The 25534-nt window shown below is 41.0% G+C and overlaps 2 protein-coding genes across 5 annotated transcripts in view; both read left to right on the plus strand.

Annotated features, from left to right (window-relative positions):
• Positions 1–14099, plus strand: part of pcnt (pericentrin) — a 34507-nt gene extending 20408 nt beyond the window's left edge. The window contains exons 38-61 of the mRNA XM_025901156.1: positions 361–593; positions 766–873; positions 1873–2109; positions 2201–2374; positions 2595–2747; positions 3863–4042; positions 4147–5172; positions 6357–6527; positions 6647–6824; positions 7144–7454; positions 7545–7647; positions 7759–7931; positions 8001–8273; positions 8450–8607; positions 8801–8930; positions 9051–9842; positions 9933–10148; positions 10263–10478; positions 10646–10872; positions 10954–11030; positions 11119–11263; positions 11357–11484; positions 12564–12719; positions 13697–14099. Of these exons, the coding sequence (XP_025756941.1) occupies positions 361–593; positions 766–873; positions 1873–2109; positions 2201–2374; positions 2595–2747; positions 3863–4042; positions 4147–5172; positions 6357–6527; positions 6647–6824; positions 7144–7454; positions 7545–7647; positions 7759–7931; positions 8001–8273; positions 8450–8607; positions 8801–8930; positions 9051–9842; positions 9933–10148; positions 10263–10478; positions 10646–10872; positions 10954–11030; positions 11119–11263; positions 11357–11484; positions 12564–12719; positions 13697–13728 (5597 nt within the window). The 3' untranslated portion in view covers positions 13729–14099. The remainder of the gene's footprint in view (positions 1–360; positions 594–765; positions 874–1872; positions 2110–2200; positions 2375–2594; positions 2748–3862; positions 4043–4146; positions 5173–6356; positions 6528–6646; positions 6825–7143; positions 7455–7544; positions 7648–7758; positions 7932–8000; positions 8274–8449; positions 8608–8800; positions 8931–9050; positions 9843–9932; positions 10149–10262; positions 10479–10645; positions 10873–10953; positions 11031–11118; positions 11264–11356; positions 11485–12563; positions 12720–13696) is intronic.
• A 642-nt stretch (positions 14100–14741) lies between these two features.
• senp2 (SUMO specific peptidase 2) lies at positions 14742–25423 on the plus strand. 4 transcript variants are annotated; one of them, XM_019348826.2, is made up of 17 exons: positions 14742–15215; positions 18267–18328; positions 18415–18524; positions 19795–19861; positions 19996–20077; positions 20252–20426; positions 20560–20666; positions 20761–20843; positions 21563–21611; positions 21704–21773; positions 21857–22000; positions 22082–22213; positions 23073–23297; positions 23497–23576; positions 23699–23783; positions 23865–23960; positions 24101–25423. In XM_019348826.2, exons 1-17 carry the CDS (start codon positions 15037–15039, stop codon positions 24161–24163), a joined length of 1809 nt encoding a protein of 602 aa, XP_019204371.1. In that variant the 5' UTR covers positions 14742–15036; the 3' UTR covers positions 24164–25423. The 4 variants fall into 4 exon arrangements, with proteins under 4 accessions (XP_019204371.1, XP_005477260.1, XP_019204370.1 ...); XM_005477203.4 differs by having other exon boundaries at positions 14744–15215; positions 21701–21773; XM_019348825.2 differs by having other exon boundaries at positions 14744–15215; positions 21854–22000.
• Positions 25424–25534: the final 111 nt, after the last annotated feature.

The raw sequence follows: 25534 nt of genomic DNA on the forward strand, positions 1-25534 counted from the left end.
TATAATGTCTGTGCTCAGACGTGTCTTCTCTCCGTAGGCCATTGGCTCAATTTAGATCCTGACGCAGGTTTGTGGGTCAGAGTGGAGTATTAGTGTGTGAGAAGGGGGTGGGGATGAATATGCATATATTTGCAGTGCTGTGAGGTTGCTTTTTGTAATATGGCAATTACCAGTAGCGTGTGGCAAAGCATCTTGGAGTGCTGTCATTTGCTGTTCTATTTCTTAAGGCAGATTATGCTGAATTGTCAGTATTTAACCTCACTCATATTCTGCCTCTGCTTTTTTTTTTTTTTTTTTTAAATTCCTCTGAATTTAATTAAATTAAAACAATTTTACTGACTTTACTTTTTATTTTTCAAGCTTTGTTGGCAGAGACGGATCGTTTGTCCCAAGATAGGCTGGACTTGCAGCGGCAGGCAGAGAAGGACCACCGCTCTCTGTCCCTTCGTCTCCAGACTCTGGAGAGGGAGCTCGAGGAGCAGGAAACCAGAGACCTGGAGACGGAGCTGCACCACAAGACCCACACTGAAGACCTCAACCAGCGTGTCCAAGCACTGGAGAAGCAGCTTAAACATGACAGGCAGTTTATCGAGGTGAGGCTTGACAAATTAAACCGGTGTGTAATCTTTGGGTTTGTTTGCATTTGGATATCATGGATTCTTTCTTGATTGTTTTTCCAAGGTTAGTAAAGTGTCAGACTATTTTCCAAGTTGGTGCTTAATGCAGCGGACAGGCTTTCATTGAATTTGTTGCCGTCCATAATAGGAGCAGGCTGTGGAACGTGAACACGAACGGGATGAGTTCCAGCAGGAGATCCGCAGGCTTGAGGCCCAGCTCAGACAGACTCCTAGTGTGGATAATAAAGGATACCAGGTGAGGCACTTTAAGTTAGCTGTGTGTCTGTAAATATTACAGCTTTTCTCAGCCTGTGATTTGGTGACAAAGCATTTCTTAAACCCAAAACAGAAGTACCTTAACAGCAGCTTTTGTTCTTCTTTTTTTTTTTTTCTTCAAACATTGTCTTATCAGATCTACTGCTATCCTGTAATTCAGCCTAAATTTCAAATTCATTACCACAGACATAGTCTCTGTTAAAACTCTCGTGTTTGGATCAATTGCTTTGTTGGCTTCAAAAACAGATGTCTTGTTTGTTTGTTTGTTTGTTTGTTTGTTTGTTTTTTTTGTCCAGTGTTTTGTGATTGAAACACAGGTTAAAGTATTTCAATGCTCTGATTTATATCTACCCATAAATACTGAAGCACGATATATTTAATCAGAATTTGTTAAACAAAATGTTTCTGTTTCTAGTGTTTCGCAGTTGTAGTGTTTGTGTTTGGTGTGATTACTATTTGCAAGTTAGCTGTGGAGTACATAGTGTTACTGACGTTGAAGTGATGAATGTGGTGTTTGCCAATGAGCCTGACTATTGCCATGTGTTTATCCCTGTGCTGAATGGATTGCTGTAGTTTGAGGACTTGGTTCTGCAGGTATGAAATCTAACTGTAGCATGTTTGTCTTAGCTCTCTGTCATGCATGGTGTGTGTTTGGTTTGCATCATCTTTTTTTGTAGTGCTTATGTCCTGGTTATAGGTTCTGCATTCATTAGTATTCAGTAGTCCATTTGCCAATATTCATTTGCTTCTTTTTCACACGTCATCTGTCTTTCATCTTCATGTCGCTGCTCTCTGAAATGGCTTAAATTCAGTGTCCCAACCAGTGGCTGCAGATCTGGATTGGCTGTTTGTTTTTTAAAGCATCTTATCATGTAGCGTTTTGTTCTTTGGTTTGTTTGTTTGTTTCTTTTGCTTGTTTTAAATTTGCAGTTTTCCATCTTAAAACCCCGAAACTGAATCAATCTTTCTGCCTCTGCAGGTGGAGAGTTTGCAAGCTGTTATCAAAGATAAGACAGAGGACCATTCTTCTTTGCTTGCAACCTGTCAGCAAGCCCAGCGCGATCTTGCAGAACGCAACGAGGAGATAGACAAGCTGGCCGGTCGAATCAGAGAGTTGGAGCAAGCGCTGCTCAACAGTGTAGAGAGTAACAGATGCGTCAGTCAACTGGAACAAGAACTTCAAAAAGCGAAGCTGAGAGAGCAGGAGCTTACACAAGTAAGGGCAAAGTGCACACTTTGACTTCAGGTGAAGTGTCAGTGTGCATCCTCCCTCAAGAGTTAACTGATGCTCTCGCTCTCTTTGTCAGGATAAACAGGCACTAGAGCAGCAGCAGCTGTCCAGCAGGCTTCAGATCTCAGCCCTGCAGTCCAAACTGGATGAGACGAGACACTGTTACCATGACAACACGCGTGACCCCACCCAGGAGCTTAAGGATGCCCTAGACACTGCTCAACAGAGTCTACAGAGCAAAGAGCAGGAGGTCTGTTAGGTTTTATGTAACGCTAGTTTATGGTAGCTAAGAAGATTTGGGCTGTGTAGTGGTGGTTGTTGTTTGACACGTTTTGCTGTGCTGCCACCTTTGGGTTGGAAAAATGTTTGGTCAATCTTTTAAAGCCATCAGTCTGATTAGTTATCAGCAAATGCAGAACTTGAAAATTGTATTTTGGTTTTGATTTAAATAGTTACGTTGCATTTCTTAGGTTGAGGTTCTGCTTGGCCAGCTGGAGACCGTGCAGAGAGACTTGAATATAAAGGAAGCCGAAGTAAAACACCTCACACTACAGCTGGAACTGCTGACTAATTCCAATGCAGCACATGTTAATGAGCTCCAAGAGCAAATTACTGCCCTGAAGGTAAGAAGTGGGATGTGTTTCTCAGATGACTAAACAATGTAAATGACATAAAATATGTTACACTATACAGTTCAATACAATTCAATAAGTTGCATTGGTCCAACATTTGTACTTTTATGTAAAACCATGACTGCAGCAAAGAATACTTATACCTTAATTATATTGTCATCTCAGCTTTTGAAGACTTGCTTTTTTTTGTGAGTCTCCTCCCTTCCTGCTGCTACGTTACTGCAGCCTTAGCTTACTTGCACACTTCATAGCTGATAAAAGTAAGATGATTACTTGTTGCATTCACTTTTCTGTTGCTACATCAACTTCTCTCACGCCTGCTAGGTCAGACTGCTACACCCAAACAAAGCCTGACTGAACTTTTTTTTTTTTTTAAATGTGACTGAGTGAAGCAGTGGAGATGGGAGACTATGTTTTATCTGCTGCTCTGAGCATGAAAATGCACTACTGTGCCCTGTACCTTGAATCACAGGTTTTTACAGTTTTAAATGGTAAAAATGGTAAATGGCCTGTATTTGTATCGCGCTGTACTTAGTCCCTATGGACCCCAAAGCGCTTTATTCAGTCATCCACCCATTCACACACACATTCACACACTGGTGATGGCAAGCTACATTGTAGCCACAGCTGCCCTGGGCGCACTGACAGAGGCGAGGCTGGCGGACACTGGCGCCACCGCACCCTCTGACCACCACCAGTAGGCAACGGGTGAAGTGTCTTGCCCAAGGACACAACGACCAAGACTGTCGGAGCCGGGGCTCGAACCGGCAATCTTCCGATTACAAGACGAACTGCCAACTCTTGAGCCACGATCGCTAATTGAGCTTTTTCTCTTTTTTTTTTTTTTTTTTTTTTTTTTTTTTTTTGGGGAAAGATTATAAATGTATACGGAGTACATCATACGTCTGTGACAAGGTTTTTCGGGGGGGGGTTTTGTGTGTGTTTCACATCGATAACTTTTTTTTTTTTTAATATATATATCAGTTTGTCTGGTTGTGCAGCAGATTTATTTTTCTCTATTTAATATTTCCTTCAGTTACACTCATTATGTTTAGTTGAAAAACAGTTGAATCCAAGGATAACTGATAATGCACCACCAATTCCAGGAAAATGTGTCTGCCCTGACGATACTTAAGGAGGAAAAGGAGCAACTTTGCAAGGAGGATGAAATGGATGAAGAGACGCTCCCTTCAGCACTTCTTCAGGAGAAAAACCACGAGATCGACCACCTCAACAGTGAAATCCAAAGACTGGAACAGGAACTTGAGAATACCAGTGATAACAAGGTCAGTGTAAACACTAACTAAATATTTGAGTGCACATACCTGATGAGGCCATGATTTATTTATTTATTTTTAATGGAATTGTTTTGATTGTTTTCTGACAAAAGGTTCTGGAAGCTGAGCTTGAAGATCTGCGCTCACAGGTGGAACATCTTAAATCTGAAATCACAAGAGTGCGCCAAGACAAACAGGAAGAAGAAGAGCGCCTTCACGAGGTAATCAGTACGCTGCAGGCAGAACTCTCCACCCTGGGACCCAACCTGCATGAAGTCAGTGACTCCCAGGACGGTGACAGCATCAATCCTTCACCCGCCCCCAGCCCCGAACCTCAAAACTATACCATCCAAGAACAAGAGAAGAAAGCGGGGCCGAACAGCCTAAAGCATGAACTCAGCCTGACTCATTCTACCGCCTCCCGATCGCTTCGTTCTCGTATCAAGGCCCTTCAGAGTCAGCTCGAGACTGCAGTGGCAGAGAAAGAGGGACTGGAACGATTACTGCTCACCCAGGAGGAAGAGTACAGAGGGCACGGGGAAGAATTTGGAAAGAGGCTAAAAGCTGAGAGAGAAAAGTCAGATGAAATCCAAGGTCTCCTCTCCCTGAAGGAAACTGAGCTGGAGGAGGTCACAGCCCAGCTAGAAGAGGAGAGGGAGAAGAGGAAGCTATCAGAGGAGGAGAGGAACAGCTGGAAAGTTCAAGCAGAAGAGGCAGGTACCCTGCAAGAGGAAAAAGCCCGCCTCAGCTCTCAGGTTTTGGAACTCCAGACTAATGAAGAGGAGAGGGTGAGAGAGATCGAAACTCTAAAAACAAAGGAGATGGAGATGAAAATGGAAATGGACATCCTCAGGGAAAGCAGTCTCACTCTTGAGAGACAAGTCCAGGAGCTAAGAGCAGAGGTGGTCGATATGGAGGAACAGGTGGCTCAGGAAAGGGCAAGAATTAAAACCCTGGAGACTGTGAAGGGAGAGCTTTCTGCTGAACGTGAGGCACTGAGGAGGAGAGAGGGCCAGCTCCAAGAGGAAATTGAAAAGCTACAACAGGAAGTGACTTCACTGAGAGCCCTTATCCAGGACCTGACAGTTAAGCTAAATGAAAATGAAACCAGTCAAGAAGAGGCTCAAAAGGAAGTGCTGGTAGGTGTTGGTTTAGTTTTAAAGACCAAACCTCATTATTGGCTCATTCACTTTGAACACAGCTATCTGTCATCAGTGATGGTCTTATTTGTGGTTATGTCTGCCATATTTCTGTTGTCTCCCATAAACTTTTACTGTCTTTATGTGTATGTACTAATCAGAAGGTTGGTGGTTTGACCCCTGGCAGCTCTAGTCTGACGCATTCATTGGATTATGAACATGTGTGACTGTTGGATTAAAAGCATTTTAGCATAGGGAAAAAAGTGCTTGTATGAATGGGTGAATGAGGCATGTTTGTATAAACCGCTTTGAGTGCTGCAGGAGAATAGAAAAGTGCTATACAAGAATCGCACAATTTACCATTCAATCTGTAATAACCATATAATAACAATGTTTTAGCTGTTTGAGTATTTCATTAAACAGAGCAGTAAAACATGCTCTAATCTTCAGTTTTTAAAACTGTAATAGTTTCACTGAACAAATCTGTTTATTGTCACTCAAAAGAGATCTTTTTCAAAAATGCCAGTTGCCCAGCAACCTCTTTAAATTTAAACAAGCCTCAGCACGAAACAGGAAATATTTTGCTGCTGCTTTTTTCTTTTTCTTTCCCCTCCTAAGCATACAGCTGTGCCGCAAGACCACATCTGGTTATAATTAGGGGCGTTGCTGTTGTGACGTGGTGCAGCACTGAGAGATAGCAAAATCTTGACCCGCACAGAGGAAGTGACATTAAAAAGAGGAAGCAGGAAGAAAATCTTTGGTAGCACTGGCTTTTAAAGCTGTGTTGCACTTTATTTTTCATGTTTTGTTCTAACTTGGCAGGATGTGGTAAGAAAAGAGAGCATGACTTCTTTAATGCACTGGTTAGTTTGTAGCATGTCTCTGCGTTTTATCGGAGTTCGTTGTTTTTCGGTTTTTGTTTTGTTTTTTTTCTAGTTCACAGCTGCTTTTGGCAAGTTTCTCTCTTCATGTTACATTGACGTAGTTGTTTGTAATGCCAGTGAAAGATTACAGCTTATACAACAGATGCATACACTGACTGTACTCAGTAAAATGCTGTTATATTTCAAAGTGTTTAAATCTGGTTGTATAAGGTTCGTGTATGTTTTTTTTCGGGGGGGCTAAAGGAAAAGGGGTGTGATATGACACTTAATGTTTCTGTGGATGTCTTCCTTCCACTTCAGACCCATGCTGAGGAGACCTTGGCTAAAGCAGACACTGCCTTGAGACAAAAGGAGGTTGAGCTGTCCAAGCTCAAGGAAGAACATCAGGCTCTGAGGACAGAGCTGACTGCACTGAGACAGGGTCTGAGTACCAGTACAGAAAGGGCTGAAAAACTGCATGAGGAAGTTCAGGTGGGAATCAGAGTTGACCACACATTATCAGATAAGATGTATAGTGGTTTTAATTAATGTGGTGGTCTGAGTGCTTGAAGCTTGACTGCTGCATTTTAATGTCACAATTTCTCTGGCAGACCAAAGATCGTGCTCTCATTGACCTTGAAGCAGACAACCAACAACTGAAGGCAGAACTTCAAAGCGTTCAGGAGGACTTGGCTGCGCAGGAGGAGGAATTGGCCTATCAGCAGAGAGAACTGCAGCAGCTCCGACAGCAGAGCCAACAGGACACACTTCAGGGATACCCACATAAGGGTGAGTACTAAATAAGTCTTTGCACGGATTGTGTGAGGGTAAATATTGATTTATGATTATGTGCAAGCCTATAAAAAGCAATGACAATGGAAATCTATTTGAACTAGCCTTTTATGTTTACAAGGAATAGTGGAATTTGGGTTTAAAAATAAGAAATGCAAACTTTGTTTAAAACCTGATTTATAGATGTTTTCCAACAAAACAAGCAGTTTCCAGATGTTGAGATCTAGGAGTATTTCATGGATCAATTGAAAGAATAAAGGCGAACATTTTAACAGAAACATGTTCTCATACTGATCATTTTTTCTTTCACTGTCAGATATTTCTGTCAGAGCTTTTGAGGACATTGTGTCTCACCATGAAGACTCTCTGAGCTCTCCGGAGGTTTTAAGAAGACTCGAGTGCTCTGAGGACAGAATCCCTGAACGTTTCCACACCTCTGAGCTCAGTGGCTTGAATAACACAGGCCTGGACCTCCACCAGGTCAAACCCTCTCCCAGGGTTGTCATGGAGCCTCCTTCACACTCCAGGACCATCACCCCAGACCCAGCTACACAGAGCTCCCACTCACCACGCTCTGTGTCTGTGTCTGAGAACTACTCCATCCTTGATTCGCTGGATGCTGATAAAGTATGTAGTTGGAGCTCAGATATGTAAACCATTTGTTCTTTTGATTTGGTTTCAGTTCTCACTCAGATTATTATGTTTTCTTGTTCACAGGTACGTGAATTGGAAGGACTTGACCTAACCACTCCTTCCTCTCCACTTGGCTCCACCTCTTCCTTGTCGGCACCCGAATGGGCCAGTGACGGATATGGCAGCAGTGAGTATTTCCACACCGTGACACCTGTGACTTGTGAGGATTTTGAGTCACTTGTATATCTGGATATTCTGCATAAAGGCAGCTGAACCTTGCTGTTCTCGTCTTATTCAGATGTGAGTTCAGAACTGGGTGCTAGGCTGAGACTGGAGTTGGAGCAGACTGAGAGACTGGATGCTCAGTTTATCGAGTACCTCCGCTGTAGAGGAGTTGACCCCACTGCTAACACGGACAGTGCTGCGGGCAGTATGAGCTACAGCGACGATCTGTTGTCACCTGAGCTTCAGGTAGGCTTGATAAAAATGTTAAAGTAACAAAAAGACAGATTTTTATTCACTTTGTCTTTCTTCATGCAGGGACTGTTGAAAAAGGTTTATCAAGAAAGCTGCAGAATTCTGACCTTGTCTCAGCGTCGTGTCAATCCATCAGCACAGTCTCATGTGTTGGACTTAAAAGCCTGCTCACTGAGTCTGTCGCAGCATCATGCTGAAGATGGCTCTGCTCTACTGCACCACCAAGATAAATCATCTAATCCTCCCATGAGCTGGCAGCAGGAGAAGAGGGCATTGCAGGAGACTGTGATTGCACTCCGAGAGCTGCTCTGTCGAATGGCACAAAGACACACACAAGTGAGTTTCAAGCGCTGGTTTAAAATTTCCTCTATTTAAAGGATGATTTGTTTTAAATCGGTTATTGGCATGAAGGTATTATTTTTCATTCAGGTGTAAGATGAGTTTAACTTGACATGGTGGATTAACTTACCTTCTATCTGTATAAATCATTTTTTTCCCACCATCTTTCTCAGACTGATGACAGAGTTGACAGTAACTGGCACAGAGATCAACTGCAGACTGAACAACGGGATGAATCCCAACTGAGGGCAGAGCTGGAGGAGAGCCAGAAACAACTAAAATGTGCACATGACGCTCAGCAAGAGCAGAAGAACAAAATGATGTCGCTCAGGTATGTATTACATGCTCAAAATACAGGCACTTAAACAGGCCTCCCCTGTGAATCAGCATTTTGCAAATCAGATGGGTTTCGACTTCATTGTTGAGGCCTGTTAAAAAAGGGCCCCTTTCCTAAAGTTTTATGTTTTAGTCTAACCTATTACAATGTAACTATGGTAAAGTTGGAAATGACCAATTTTCTTCAGGCTGACTATAGAAGAGGCTGAGGAAGCTTTGAGGAGAGAGCAGGCCAGAGTGTGTGAGCTTCAACAAGAACTGGAGCAGGAGAGGGCTCTAAGTCTGCGTAAAGGAAGGGAGGAGGAGGAAAGGAGAGAGGTAGGAGGACCACTAAAAATGGACACTACTGAAATTTTTTATACACACAGAAAACTTTGGTTCGCTGCATTTGTAACATCACTACCCACTGTTTGTTTTTACTCGATGTACTCTGTCTAGAATGTACAGGTGTCCTCTGAGAAGCTGAGGTCAGAGGTCATGTCTCTAACGGGGCAGGTGGAGCAGGAGAGGGTGGCCTGTAGCAACCTGAGACAAGAGCTTCAGATTGAACAGTCCCGCTGTTTGCTGCTAGAGAAACGCCTGGACGACACTCAGAAGGAGCTAGAAGATGAACGCAAACGTTCTTCCCACCAACAAGAGCTCAGCTTGCAAGAAAAGACTCGTCAGGAGCTCCTGCTGACTGAAGCAGAAACTCGCTTGACTGAAATTCACTCGAAGCTTGCAGATTCTCACAGGAAGCTTGATGAAGAGCGAGACCGCTGCTCCAGGCAGGTGGATGAGCTCAGCCGCAGACATGATGCCGACGCTGCAAGAGACAGGAAGTTCATCTCGGACTTGCGCTCCCAGCTAGAGCAAGAGCGAAGGCAAGGGGAGGAGTTGGCAGCTGTGGCGGACAGACTGAGGGCAGAGCTGCTACAGAGCAAGAGGCGATGGGAAGAAGAGGACAGAACGAGGAGGGAGGAGCTTCAGCAGGAGCAGGAAGCGGCCACCCGAAATCGTATCACAATTGAGACTCTGAAGGAGCAGAAACAGGAAGCACACCGGGCTTTAGAGGTGGAGCGAGAGCAGTCCAGGCGCCAAGGGGTGGAACTTGCAGAGCTGAAGGAGAGACTCCGAGTGCTGAAGGACAAAGAGAGAGAGAGGGAGGAGCAGTGGGAAAGGGAGAAGAGGAAGGAGATGCAAGAGCAGATGGAGAGAGAGAGGCGACAGGAGAGGATCAACAGCAAACTGGTAAGATGCATCAGTCCAAATCTTCTCTAGTGTACTCACTGCTTATGCAAATCCATAAAGACACTTTGTTGTGAACATTTCTGACTTTAGTGTGAGTTGGAGTTGTTGAGGCAGCAGGACCAGCAGCGCATGCAGGAGCTGCAGCGCACTCTGGCAGAGCTGGAAAGAGACGAGAGAGAGATGGCTGCTCAGCGCCTGTCTGGACGAACAGCGGGACAACAACACGAAGCTGAACCTTTCCAGCACCCCCACACCAACCTCCATACTGATGGTGGCCAGGCAGGAGTGTTAAAGCAGCACCAGCAGGTATTCAAGTGCTTTAATCCCTATGAGGAATCCAAACTATTGTGACAAAGTTTTTCATTAGGATTACATTTTGGCACATGTAATCATTGCTAAATGAATTTTTTCTCGCCTTAGACGCCGTCCAAGTCATCTTCCAACCTGTTGGAGACGTTACTGAAGGAGAACTCTGAGTTGACAGAGCGTGTGACATCACTGAACCAGGAGAGGGCCACTCTCAAACACAAACTCGCCTGCCTAGAGCGACAGCTGCGCCGCACAGAGAATGAGCTCGCCAAGGTCACCGCGGAAACCGAAAATAGGCCTGTCAACGACATGTCCAGCCAGAGCAAGGTCAGTAGGCAGCACATCGGGATAAATTAGGGGTGTAATAACCATTTTTGCAACAGCTTTTCAAGAACAGATGTTGACTCCAAAGTACCTAATTGCCATTTCTGGCTTCACTGTACACTGGTGGTTGTATAGGGATGAAATGTTGACAGCGTTTGCTTGATTTGCAGCTTCAGCGTTACTATGAGCGCTACCTGCGAGCTGAGAGCTTCAGGAAAGCTCTGGTGTACCAGAAGCGTTACTTGCTGCTGCTGATAGGAGGATTCCAGGAGTGTGAACAAGCCACGCTGTGTCTTATCGCTCACATGGGAGCTCGACCCTCACCCCCAATCTCCTCCAGGCGTAGACCCCTCAGACGATTTAGGGCTGCAGTGCAAGTCATAATTGCGGTCTCAAGGTAAGAAATGTATCATAATATACATATTAGTTTTATTCCTAGAAGGAAGAGATTCCTAGTTAATTCCATGCACTTTTTCAGAATGAGGTTCCTGACGAGGAAATGGCTGAAGGCAATCAGAAGATTATCAACTGGGGTTGTCAATGGGCATGCTCCAGGTCAGCTCTGTCTACATAATTTAGACTTGCATGTATTATCCAAGTGAGAATGAGTGCATAGATAATTTAATTTTATCGTTCCTGGCAGGGCCTAAAGCTGAAGTTTTAAGGCAGCAGCAGCAGCCAAGATCAAATTCTGACTCGATGCAGATCAGAGACAGCAGCGCCGTCCACATAGACACTCTGTCAGCACTCGTCCCACCCAGCAAATCGCCCTTCAGGCTGCGCCACAGGTTTGGTCTCTCTTAATAGATTTTATTAAAAACTGATATGATTCAATTAGGTTTTTTTCCCTTCTTCTTAAATAAGCTTTCTATACTCTTCAGGTCACACTCCAGTACTCCTTTGGCCTCTGTACAATTGGGTGGAACAGCTCAGGATCCAGAACAATCCCTGACAGAATATATCCGTCATCTAGAGAAAGTCCAGCAGCGGTTGGTGGGAGCCAGGCAAGGTGAGTAGCATTTAGAATAAGAAGAAGGGGGGTTATAAGGTATTCACTGCAAACACAGGGTGTATCCCTAATGGTAAGTTCACTGGTTTAGCGGTGGGCACACTGTTACTGTATGTCTGCTCGGCCATAGCAAACCATGGCAGATTGAGCACTGCACAGGCCTGAGAGAAAACACCGTGGTGATGGTCTCCAAATAGTTCAAGGCAAACCCAATCCTGTCAGTCTTATCAAGCACAATTTAAGGGGTTCTGAGCACTTGAATTCATTTGAATATCGTACTGGAAGATGTTTCAGGGCACTGGGATATAGCACCTGTACCAGCATCAGACTACACAATAGTAACCTAGGAATGGCCCAAGTGTAGTTTCAGTACACTCTAAAGAACACAAGACACTACTTGTAAACATGGAAAAGGGAGGAAAGAGTCACACAGTCATCTCTCTTGGAAGTGCCCTATACCAAATTAACCAACCAGCCACGAGACGGCTTTACTGACAAGTGACTAAATTGTATCGGGCTCTTTAAAATGACTTTCAGCTGCTCCCTGGTCTCAAGAGGGCACCACATGTTTGATTTGGCAAGGTTTTATGCCAGATGCCCTTCCCCGACATAACCCCAAAGGAGTTATGTCGGGGAAAAGCTTGCTGGTTCCCTACATAAAGGAGACTGTGTGGGGCTTTTTGCATATATAAATGCAGTTTGTGCTGTTGAAGAAACTCAGAGGTACCTGAAAAATCTGTTAAAATGTATTGCAGGGATGAGCAGTCTAGTCTGCTTTGTCTGCCATTGAGAGAATTTGTGAATCTGACTGTGTGACTTGCCAACCCTCTAAAAAGATAAATGTTGTGTGAGCTGATCCTGGTGCTTCATGCATGTCTCCTAAATAAGTCACCCTGTTGGGAGATGTTTCCTATACATTTTTATATCCATTAGTCTGGTGCAAGTCAGTTAACCATTCAGATATTTATTTATTTATTTATTTTTTTTTTTCCCCCTGGGACCATATTGGTTTAAAAAAATGAAATAAAATTGTTTCCACATCCCACAAAACCTATGTGCTCTATCATCTTCCAACCTAGTAAACAAGACTCATTTATCCCCACCCCCCAAAGAGGAAAGGAAACTACAGTCACCCTGTTCCCCTGATATGATTGGTTATCGGCAGCACTGGCTGCAAGAGAACGGGACTTGGCTGTACCTGAGCTGCTTGTCGCCCCTTTACCTATATGGGCCAGGTGAGTGTGAGTGTAACACACTCACTCCACTGAAAGATAAAGTAGCACAGTGCTCAGGACTGACTTGTCACTAGTCACCGAGCACAGTCTATTACAGGGGATAACTTTGGTCTGGAAATGTACATGTCCTGCAGGGTTGTTCTATAAAATTTAATTCAAACGTATTAAATAACAATTTTTGAGACACATGTCATGTGGTGTGTTATGAGATTTGACTATCAATGCAGTGAGAAGCTAAGCTGTCAAAAATTCGATCCTGAGGCATGATGATGCAATAATAAGTGATTCAGGATTTAAACACTGGCTGCTGGTGGCTGAGCACATGGCAGAGCTTCCTGTGAACGAGTCAAATGCATCTGGAAAAGTAGAACAAAGGAGGTACATGGTTACATAGAGTACATCGAGTACAATGTCTGACGCCCAGGTGGCTCTGTATGTGTATAACCCAGTAAAGAGGTGAAGCTGGTGCAGTAGATGCATAACGTGGATGGAGTCATTGTTGCAAAACCCTGCAGAACATGAAGTCACTGAGTGGAAGAGTTTATTCCATTTCAGCTGCATTTGTTTTTATGTCTTGTTTTATTTAACTTCATGTTTGTGTAAATGTTGAACTGTTTTGAGGTCCACTCTGAAATTGAGGGAATAGTGGCACATGTTCATCTACTTATCTCATAACTATCCCCATCAATGCTCCTGTGCCTTACTGCTTTTAGTCTTGGAGCTAGAGATGCAGTTCTCTGACAACAAGAATTATGTCAGTGCTATTTTTCAGTACATTGTCATAATTTTAAAAGTCAACAATTTTGTTTATTAACTAGTTGGCAAGCTACTAAATAACTACTACGTTTACTGAAAGGAAATTCTAGTCCAAGACCATTTTAAACTTTAGCTTGGTTCCTATTTATGTATGGTGCCAGTCTGTGATTAAAGGTTGTTTGTTGCTGCATCTAATTTTTTTTCTTCTCCCCTTTCTGTAGGTTCATCTGGTCTCCTCCCTGATCCAAAGTAGCCTGAAATCTAAAGACTGAATCTGCCTGCATATTGTTTCAAAACTGCTCATGCCTTACATCTTGTAGAAATGTATAGAAATGATATGTTTCCTGACTTTTACAATAAATTATTTTTTAATTTTTCGGGGGGTAATTTTTCTATCCTGTGTACCTCCAATATTTTGAAAGTCACTCTTTATACACTGTTTCTTAAGCACTGTTTGCTTTGTTTTTGTGCTCTGTAAATAGTGTTAATGTTCTTCATACATGTTACTAAATGCACTAGTTTTATACTGGAAGTCTAAGATCTACAAAACTTGTGCACCATTACAAAAATGTAAACCACGTGCGTGTTGTTTTTATCATAAAGTAAATTAAGTGTGACTATGAACCACATGGAGTGTTTCTTGCAACATCTTAAAACACAGGTATCCTGTTAAATATTGAACTATTGGGGGGGGTTAGCTCTGTTTATAGTCCACTGCTAGGCTTAATAAAGAGTTGATTTAAAACAGGAAGTGTTTAGTGCGCAGAGTAAAGCAGTGACCATCTTGGTATACTACAGCTGTACACAGGTAAATCCAGTCAGTAAGGAACTTCTAAGTGGGTGGTTTTATTTGTCTCTTTAAATTTTCTACAAAAATAGGGATTTTAAATACAGGTTTATTACATTAGTAACAGAAACATCGGCCACTAAATTAACTATTAATGATAGCCACATTTTAGAGAGGTTAGAAAACTGAGGCATTTGGGATTTTCTTTTTTCCCCTTCTAATTCGCAATTGATATGCTGATTTAGTATTATGTAACAAAGAATGGACCTATGCTAGAGGTTTGCCATCAGGACTTTCTGCCAAAAAAGCTTTGTAAGAAGTGAATAACACTGAAATTGTGGCTTGGTTTCATTTCATCTAATCTTTAAATAGAGCATAGATTTCTTTATATTTAACTTCTCCCACTTGCTCTCCTGAACAAGTCAGAAGAGGCTAATGAGAAGCCTACCAACGATACCACTCCGTGATCAGGGGTTCGTTTGTTTATTATCTCAGCCAGGCCGCTTTATGTTTTGTATTTTATCCGTCGTCTTTAGACTTTACACTTTAGAACACCGCCCACTTGTTTTGTGTTGGTGTATAAAACGTTTGCCCTTCGCAAAACGTCAACACGGAATGACGGACGTTCTTTGCGTTTCAGCACAGCGACGCTAATGCTAAGCTAAGGTAATGGTGGGCGGTGTGTCGTAGATTGCGGTTTGACATCTTGCCTGTGGAGAAATAGTCCTGGACCGCATTGAAAACCTCGTTACAATTTTCTCGTATTTGTCTGGGATGTATGGATGGATACTTGGCGGATTCTCGTCGCTGTTTGAGCCCATTACGGGGCAAAACCCCACGGAGTGGCCTGGGAAAGGTAACGTTAGCGAAGAGGTACCCACGCGACCAGGCGTAAAAACAGCAGCTTGGCGGCAGGAGAGTCACTGCAGACCCGCTAAACGGAACTACCAGAGGTCGGTGGTTGAAAATGGTCTATATTTTTTCAGTCCTAAATAGTTCACACTTCGTTGGCCATTTAATGATTTGTTTTGATTGACGAGGGCAGTCGATGAACATTCACCCTTCCAGCTAGCTAACATTAAGTTTTGAGTTAACTTTAGATGTAATTTGTTTATTCACAGCAGGTGAATTTGTAACAAACTATTTTACTGAAGTTTGCTGACAGTATGTTTGTAAGTGGACACCCAGATGACATTTAATATCAAGTACACTCATAGCGAAAGCAGAAGTAGTCTAAAACAAACTATTTATTATGACCGTTCCAATATTAATTTCATTTTGTTTAAAATCCTACTTAAATCCAGTAGCTTGTCGTTTTTTTTCTCCCTTCCTGAGTTCTCATGTTTTGCATATTTGTCACATTTACATGTTTCAGATCATCAAACAAATGTTTTACTCCAGACAAAGATAATTCGAGTAACCAAAAAAGTGCAGTTTTTAAATGATTTTCTTTATTAAGTGACTAAAAATGTCCAAATCTACGTGGCCCTGTGTGAAAATAATTGCCCCCTAAACCTAATAATTGGCTATGTCAACCTTGGGAGCAAGAACTGCAATCAAGTGTTTGCGATGGCTAGCAATGTGTTTTTCAACATTGCTCACTCTGCCTCACTGAAGTATTTTAATAAAGCTACATTGGATGGTTTTGAACACGAACAGTCTGTTTAAGGTAATGCCAAAGGATCTCAATCGGATTTAAGACCAGGCTTTGACTTGGCCACTCCATAACCTTCATGTTGTTTTTGTTTTTTTAAAAGCTTTTCAGAGGCAGGCTTGCTAGAGTGTTTCAATGCATAACTCAAGTGTGCTTGAGCTTCAGGACATTCTCCTTTTTCTGGTTGAAGAGTAGTAGCAGAATTCATGGTTACATTAATTAATTACTGCAAGTCATCCAGGTCGTGAAGCAGCAAAGCAGCCCCAGCTCATCATACTACCAACATGTCTGACAGTTGCGATATAAAATGCTGACATAATGGATGTTAAACCATCCACCAAGTTCAATTTATGTCTCCTCAGCCCAAAGAATATTTTCCTGAAAGGCTTGAGGGACAAGCCTTTCTTCCTTTTGGTCAGCAGTAGGTTTACCTTGGAGCTCCTCCATGGATAGCATTTTTGCCCAGTCAATCATGAGCTCTTATTGAACTCGCCGGCTCGTCCGTCGAGTTTAGTAAGAACTCGGGTTAACTGAGGCAAGTGAGACCTGCTCGGCTTTAGATGTTGTTCTTTTGTGATCTCCTGGATTAGTCGTTGATCTATTCTTGCAGTAATTAAGGCCGGGCACTCCTAGGAAAGTGCACTAGTGTTCCAAGTTTTCTCCATTTGTGGATAATGGCTTTCACCGTGGTTCGCTGAAGTCCTAAAGCCCTTGGAAAGGATTACAAAGCTGTTTCAGACTGATAGATGTCACTAAGTTTTTTTTCTCATCTGTTCTCAGGTTTCTTTAGATCTTTAGACATATTGTTTTGCTGTTTGAGATCTTTTAGCCAACTTCACTTTGTCAAACAGGTTGTGTTTCAGTGATTTCTTGATTCAACGGGTTTGGGAGTAGTCAGGTCTAGTGAAATTGAAGTCAGTTTTCCCACAAGTGGGGTTAATAACAGTCAACTCATAATTTTGGGGGCACAATTACTTCAGATAGCTTTTTTTTGTCTTAATAAATGAAATCATTATTTTACATCTGTAAAATATCTGTGTTATTACATCTGTATTTATTCAGGTAATTTTTGTCTGATATTAAAATTTGTTCCATCTGAAATGTGTGACAAATATGCAAAAAAAAAAAAGAAGAAGAAATGAGGAATGAGGCAAATACTTTTTCACAGCAATGAATGTAGGCAGTCAATCAGTAGTGGTAAAGTAGTCGGAACAGTAAATGTGTGAAGCATGAGATCTGATCAGAAATAAATATAATAGTTTTATGAATTTAAACATTTAGGAATAAATCTGGATCTCCAATTAACATTTGTTTTATAGATTAAGAAAATCTTCAAAAGAGTTGAGCGTAATTTTAACTGTTTTTGTAAGTCTGCCTGTAAAGGTCGCCCAATGATATCTGCATAGCATGGTTTTGTTTGGGTTCAGGCAGCACAGTCAGCAGTTTGTATGTACTGTCAATATACAAACAAGCTCTAGAAAGACTGGACAAGAAACAAATACAGTGGCATCACTGTAAATTTTTTGGAAGAAAAAAGTATATGTTAAACTCTGAGAATTTTATAATTTCTTTTTCTTGAAATTTATTTTTGTAATGTGTGAATGGCCGTAAATGCGTAATTTAGTCAAAGTATTTTAAAATTTAGCAGCAAAGGGCCTCCCACAGTGGGAGCAGTTAGTGATCACTCCAAGCTACCAGTACGTAGAACAAGATTTATACAGTCCTCTTTTACAGTTAAAGGTCCACAGTTCTCACAGAAATGGGTCTTTTCTTGCTGTTTTCTTAATTATGTTTGTTTTTATGTTTGTACTGACAGGTTGTGGCTTAAAAACCGAACCGGGGCCAATGCCTGCAAATTAGCTGTAGCTAGAATTCCTGTGTACGTAGCATTGGTTGCATTTTATATAAATCCATCATTGCTAATATGTATGGTCCCTGGTATATAAATAAAAAAATGCTAATGAATAAATTCAAAACCTTTGTTTCAGTTTCTCAAACATTTGTTGATGCAAATTGTGGCTTTATCTCATAGAAAGCGAATCTTTGGGTTTTGTGCAAATATATTGATGTCTGAACTCGTCACTTTGGACTGCCCAAATCTGCGATGGCCTTTGAAACTATTGCCAAATTACCTCCAGGTTAATGGATGTTAAACCCTCGTTAAAATTCAAGAGGAATACAAAAAGAAATCACCTCATACTTAATCGCTACTTTTCCTCTGCGCCCTTATTCGCAAAAGGTTCCCACAGCTGGTAGCATGAGATTTTTTTTATTTTTTTTTATTTTTTAAAATCTCTTAAGTTTGTGTTTTTGAAAACCACTCATCTTAAACCGTTTTCTGTTATTACAGCGTGCATGTTGCAGAGAGTGTTTGCCAGAGTGAGCAAGTCGAAGTGAAAAGACGCAAAAGAGGTTTGTTAGAAAATAAAACTGCTTTATATTTTTTGCTTCCTGACGTGGAATTCGGTGATCATGATTTGTGGTGTCCTGTCTTTCAGATGTCGTCATCAGCTTCATGAAGAAGACTGTGGCTCGGGTAGCAGGTTTACTCAGACTACGGAAATCACTGACGAGGTGTGAGAAGCCAAGACCTAATGAAGAAACGCATGTGAGTGCCCCGTCTGTGCTTCAGACACATACATTTGGTATTGTTTGCTACAGTGTATCAGAGTTCATCGAATAGACAAGTACTGTAATGACTGGGAGTTCTAAGCTGAGGTGTAATGATAGGTGGACACACGCCACTTCTTAGAGCGTTTTCACAGCTGCTGTGTTTAGTTAGTTTAAATCAAACTCCAGTTTATTTTCCCCCTTGGTGCAGTTCGTTTGTGCAAATGTGAACACAGTAATCGCACTCTGTTTCCAAGGGTCTCGGTGTTGTTCTTTTATGGTGTGAAAGTGATTTGACCTTAAATCCAAACCAACTACCAGGTGTACGTTGCTAGTGTGATTTTTAAAAAAAAAAAAAAAAAAAAAGTCGTCTAAGGAGCTTGGAAAGAAAAGCGTCTAGACTTCTTTAAGTTGCTTGAAGATGTTTCACCTCTCATCCAAGAAGCTTCTTCAGTTCTAGGGTCAAATGGTGGAGAGTCCCAGATTTAAGCCCTCTGGGAGTGTCCCCGCAAGAGGGACAATGGACCCCCTAATGACCCTCTACCTAATCACACGAGCCAAGGTGTGAAGACGGGTGTAGGTCACAATCAGCCAAGGTTTCGGGTGAGCTCATTGTGAAACCTAACCCCACCCTATCATGTTAATTTCCTGAGGTTAGATGGCCCAGGATGTGAGTAGGCGTTAAGGCATCTGGAAAGGGATCTCAGAACTGGATTATAGATGGCAGACAGTTGGTGTCGTAAACCACCGCCTCTGTTCAAAGATGGTCATTCACAGTGGACATAAATGGCTTACGTTTTGTAAAGAAATATTTACAAAACGTATGATGCCTTTTCTATGGTCTGTTTTAACAACGTGCTAACCTTATTTACAATCAATATTGTATGGATGTAATAATGATTACATCCATCCAGACACATCTGGCCAGTAGGACAGAACATTCTCACATGGTTTGTAGTCACACATATTGGTTTACTTGGAGCTCACTCAGATTTTCTATGTGAAAACAAACCAAATCACAGGAAAAAGCTACAGGTTAACAAACTCATCAAGTGATTCGGACCTTTATGGAGGAGCTATTATGGCTAATTTAGGCAAAACAACACTTAGTTTAAAAGTCTTTTGGGAGTCTCTTTGTGAGATGTGATGCGATGCATTCTGATACTACATGTGCTGCTTTATCCATGTGGATACATACAGTTTCATAGTTAACTTTATCTACCCTTATAACTCTCTGTAATTTCATTGAATTTCCTCTGTTGATCCAGCCTGTCGCTCTAATGGGCATAGATGAGCTCCACACCTCATGGCTGAACAGTACTGAATGGAGAATGGGTAAGCAAAGATGGACCTTTTAGTGCACCATTCATTATTATACTCGCGTCACTGTGTTTCAACCAAACTTGTCAGTGCAGAATGATCTCATCCTTATACCCAATGTCATTTGTTTTGATGTTCTTTCTTCAAAGATAAACCAGTAGCTGGAGGTAATGAGAGTCAGGGAAAGAATCCTTTTCAGAGCTCTTTACCTCCTTTAATGAGGAAATACAGGCAAGTGATTCAGTACTGGAGATTTATGTAAAGTACAAGTCATTCAGTACCTTTTTTTTTTTTTTTTTTAGCCTTTGTGCTTGCAGTCTTCAGGCTGTTCTTATTCTTTTATGTTACCACCTATTGAAAACGGGTCCCATGCTAATGTACCTCCCTCTTTTTATTTTAATCCAGTGGGACAACGCTCCCTGCAGGGCTTCCAGACAGAGCAAAGGACAGGGAGAGGAGAGGATCCCTCCAGCTGCTGTCCTCAAGGCCTGTGCTCAGGGTGGGAAATGCTAATCCTGACCCAACATGCAATGGCTTTGGACACAACCGCTGCTACAAGCCCAGTCTTACTGTGGAAGAGGTAAATTAGTCAGTTATTTGTATATATGAAAAGATACTTAAATTCCACTTTTCCCCACCTCACAGTGCCAATAATCAAACTTTAAAAGTATGAACCTCTGCGCTTGCATTTCTGATATTTTTGGTGTCTTCAGGCCATAAAGCAGAATAATAAGGAGCACTACAGGCGGCTGCTTGAGATGGTGACAGAGAAATACAGCAAAAGCCAGCCTCTACCTTTTAACCAATCAAAACCACAAGAGTTAGTATTAGCTTTGATTTTTGTTTTTTTTCTTCATTTTAATATTTCCATTGACCATGAGCTAATAAGTGGCTTATTTTGTATTTATCCTCAGCGATCCGCTGTCACAGGTTGATCACAAAACTGCTGCTTCAGTAAAAACCTTTGAATCAGTACACAGGAAGACGGGACAGACAGGTGGGGCACTTCTGTCGGTATTGATTTGATTGATTTGATTGAATCTTTATTTTGAACATGTTAAAAAAGTACAACAACATAGAATTCAAAGAGACAAATAAATAAAGCAAAACAAAAGGAAAACGAGCAACCACAACTACAAATAACTTTCATGTTCAAAAAGGAGCAGGAAGAAGCATAAGCTTATTTAATCCCACCCCTTTTCCACTATGTAGTAATGAATAGACTACAGAAATACCTCCTTGCAATTACATTATATTTTATGTGTATTTTTTTTAAATTTATTTATTAATTTTTCCATTACAGAAAAAGCTGACTTGTTTTTATTTATCGTTGACGATCACAACTGCCATTGCAGATTGTTATTAGTTTAACTTCCCCCTTTTTTGTAATCTATAAATAATTTTGTCATTAACACATGATCAAATATCAGTTAATGAATATACATTTTTTGTAAGATTACCAAGTTGCTTTTACTTGAAAAAACAATTTAAAGGATCAAAGAATTGTCCAGATACTTAGTGGGGGGATGGTGTGTTGATTAAATCATGACTGTTTGATCTCTGGTTTATTTGTAATATTTTAGTAGAATAAATAAAGCCTTTCATATCACACAGTCACTTCACACAAAGTAGGTTTAAATGCATAAATTTATGCATATTGATCAGTAAACATGTTGCAGTGACTCTTCTATTCATGTTTTATGCTTCATTTCACAGCTGCTGCAAGTGTATTTACATGGAGAAATGCATCCGCGGCTAACGACAGGTTGGTGCGGTGCTATTTTTATTTAAATGATTGCGTCATGCATAACGAGGAATGATTGCGTTAACTTCTTTTATGCGACTCGTCTTCAGCAGGGGTAGTTTCACCTTTAGTAAGCCAATAAGTGGACACTTTGAGGACGCACAGCCTGTTGGATATATAAAGGTAGTCACTCCTCCTCTTCTCTGACATGCCACAGCATGGATACGAGTCTGTCCCGTCCACAATCTTGCCCTGTTTTGCAGCAGAAACATGCAGCAGATTTGGATCTTTCTACAGAGGTAGCTACTCGCCTCAACCTCGTGGACAGAGACGCTCCTGCTGTTGGTCTGCCTGACACACATTCTGCATATACAAGGCACAGTGAGGAAGACATACCCAGACTGACCAAGGTAAGAGTCTGTGTTTAATGTGGACTTTTTATCCTGAGATTATGTATTTATTTTTAATGTGTATATTGTCTGTGTGTGTAGGAAATGGCAGCAGAGGTGAGTGGAGCTTTGGCTCAAAGTGATCCCAACCGTGTCCTGAGTGCAGCTTTCAAACTTCGCATCACACAGCGAGACCTGGCTACACTACAAGAAGGAAGTTGGCTCAACGATGAGGTGAGAAAGTAGAAATGCTGGAAAGGTTTTTAAATAGAATACATTTCATGGTTATTTTAGACAGTTATTTAATCTAATAACTCGTGAAAACTTCACAAAAAAAGTACATAGCACAAAAAGTCAAAAACAGGACAAGAGCAACTTTTGCACAAAAACAATGCAGGAAACAATCATGTCTGTATTTACCTTGATTATCTTGTTTTCATCATTGTTAGATAATTGTTGTTAGTTAATGTGAGTGCTTGACTGATTGCTTGATTTTTATTGTGTGACGCATAATTTTATTTATCACGCCCAGGCCTGGTTAAACCAACCAGTATGCATATTATTCATTAATTGCATGTATAAATACTAATTTATGTTATTTTGTGTTGTTGTGTCTGATCCAGTGTTACAGGCCAGGGGTTTGTTGCTTCTAAGAGTGCCTTTTTTCCCTAAACTTAAAATTCTTACTTATCTAATTACAATGTTTGTAGCTGACCATCATCTATAGAACCAGCTGTTTAATACATTTAATGTCTTCCAAATTATCTTCGGACTCAACCAGTAGAGTAATATCATCTGCATACAATCAAATGCCCAGGGTGAAATCATCCATATAAATTGGATTCCTTAATTTTAAGAGCTAAATATTTTAAATAAATTGTACACAGGATATGGAGAAAGAACGTCACATTAATGCCAAAGAGTGTTAAACCAACCAGTATGCATATATTCATTAATTGCATGTATAAATACTAATTTATGTTATTTTTTTGTAAATGTTGTTTTGTTAAAAAAAGCTGTAGACTTTAAATGTGTGTCTTTTCTCAGTGTTGTTTATGCATGCCATGTCACAACTTTTGTGTTCTCCACCAAGGTGATGAACTTCTACCTTTCCCTGATTATGGAGCGGAGCTCTGTTGAAGCAGGACGATTAAAAGTCTACTCCTTCAGCACCTTCTTCTTCCCAAAGCTAAGGGGCGGAGGAGGCGGGCAGGCTGGAGGACACGCTGCTGTGAAGCGCTGGACCAAAGCTGTCGACCTCTTTACGTTTGACCTCATTCTGGTCCCTCTGCATCTAGGCGTCCACTGGGCATTGGCTGTGAGTCACTTTGGATCTACCAGTTTTTGACATACGCTGCCTAAAAATACCTGTAATATTGCAAAGGCTCACTCTGTACATCCGAACTGTGATCAGTATTTATTTCTTGTCAGTTGTTGTCACAAATCAAATGTTTCCACCAGTTTTATTCTAGAGAAGCAGAAGTGCACATTTTAATCGCTCACCTTTTTCTTTGCAGGTGATAGATTTTCGGTCAAAGACAGTGAAGTCTTATGACTCGATGGGCCGGAGACACGATGACATCTCGAGTCTTTTACTGTGAGTCGTCAATTTTCTCTTAAGCTCCATTTTACTGGCTACATTAGACATGTTTTCACTATAGCTTTGTTTTTACTGATTATTACAGCATTATAAATGATGTAATTGTGCTGATTTTTCAGACTCTACCTTAAAGAGGAGCACAAAGCGAAAAAGGGTAGAGAGCTCGACTGCACCAAATGGACTGTTGGGAGCTTGAAAGCTAGTGTAAGTCTGTGATGAATGAAATAACACTTCAAATGTGTTATTCCTCACAGTGAAATTAATGACTCTTTATTATGCATGTAGGAAATTCCCCAGCAGAAAAATGGAAGCGACTGCGGTGTTTTTGCCTGTAAATACGCTGACTATATCGCAAGAGGACAGCCTCTTACCTTTAAACAGGTGTGTATTCTGAATTCCCTGCCTTTCTTGCCACATTGGAGCATATCATTGAATTGGTGTGAAACCATGTGTCCAATTTAAATATACATATGAACAGATAACAAACGATATACAAATAACATCTGCCTCTTACTTTACAGTGCCACATGCCTCTCGTCAGGAAGTTGATGATTTGGGAAATTCTTCATCAGAAGCTGCTATAGAGGGTCGCATCCATTATTAATGGCCTACCAGAAGAGACTGGGTCAGCGGGAACAACCTCTCGTGTACAGTGACTACATGTGAAGTAAGAGAAGAATAAATGGGCCAAAGAAGTTGACTTTGCCGACTGAGATCTAACCCAGTCTCGCTCTCCAGATGTGGAGTAACAAACACTAGTCTTAAGAGTTAATTGTTGCTTATCGTGTCAGGGACATGTAAACATTTTGTATTCTCTGAGTTGTAATTAGAGACAGTATTTGTAACAAGTGTGTGTCTTACAGAAACTTTGGCACTACTGACTGAATGACTTGTCATTGATTGTTTTTCCTTATTGTTTGAAGTGCTGCCTGAAGTGCCTTAAGTCTTCTCACACTGAGCTCGGCATAGGTTTGTTTTTTTTTCCCCTCACTTGGGAAATGTGTTATTTACAACCCAACAATCTAGGTGTAGTTTACCCCTCCCAGCCATGATCAGAGTGGACAGCAGATGACTGGGATGAAACTTAATCTTTTTGTAAAAATATAGACAATGGCAATTAAAATACCTCCTCCAGACGTTTGTCTGACAAAACGTGCATGATTGAGTGCTTGTCGTAATGACAAGATGTATGATTCCCGATTATTTATGACTGGATGAGTGTATTTTGGAGTGTCCGTGTATAGTTTTTTTTTTCTTCATGACTGGAGTATTAATAGTTGTCTCTCCATATTTACCATAAAGCGCTGTTAGAGCTGTGAATCTGTTCATTCAAGTATACTGCAGCAGGCTATTTAGGGCTGTTACAAAGACTCGAATTATAGTATACTCCATTTAAAAAAACAAAACAAACTACTGTACACACATGCATGTTTGTGCTCATGTCTTTTTTCTTTCTTTTCTTTCTTTTTTTGCTATAATAAAGTATTTCTCCTTTTTTTTAAATTGTGTATTGATTGATTTATCATTAGATTAAGTGAGACAAAGGCAGATAATCTGTGGACTCCTGAAAGGATCAGCCACAAAAAAAGGTGTTGAGGGATATTAGGAAAAGTATTGCAAATATATAAGCCTGGAAAATGGAGGTTAGTATTAAAAAGAAATACAGAGGTCTAATCGCAAAATAGTGTTTTTGCAATGTCCAAGGCTTTTGGGGTTTTTAATTTTTTTTTAAAGTCTTATGAAAATTAATCATCTCATTCATGAATATTAAGAACAGTGATTTGATTTTTAAGAAATCTGTAGATAAATTGTTTGTTCATAATAATAAAGCTGCTGTACAATAATTCTCTTTTCCTTTCCATCATTATAACACCAAATTTAATATAATTAAATATTGTCTTGATGCATTCTCAATCATCCAGGAAAGTAAATCTCCAAAAGTTGAATCTGTTCAT

This window comes from Oreochromis niloticus, linkage group LG19, assembly GCF_001858045.2.
Source record: "Oreochromis niloticus isolate F11D_XX linkage group LG19, O_niloticus_UMD_NMBU, whole genome shotgun sequence".
In the NCBI taxonomy this organism is placed as follows: Eukaryota; Metazoa; Chordata; class Actinopteri; order Cichliformes; family Cichlidae; genus Oreochromis; species Oreochromis niloticus.

Coding starts and splice junctions, on each gene's coding strand:
- senp2 (XM_005477202.4), top strand. CDS start 15,037: ATGTATGGATGGATACTTGGCGGATTCTCGTCGCTGTTTGAGCCCATT. Junction 18,525..19,794: donor GACCTAATGAAGAAACGCAT/GTGAGTGCCCCG, acceptor CTGTTGATCCAG/CCTGTCGCTCTAATGGGCAT. Junction 23,961..24,100: donor AGCCTCTTACCTTTAAACAG/GTGTGTATTCTG, acceptor CTTACTTTACAG/TGCCACATGCCTCTCGTCAG.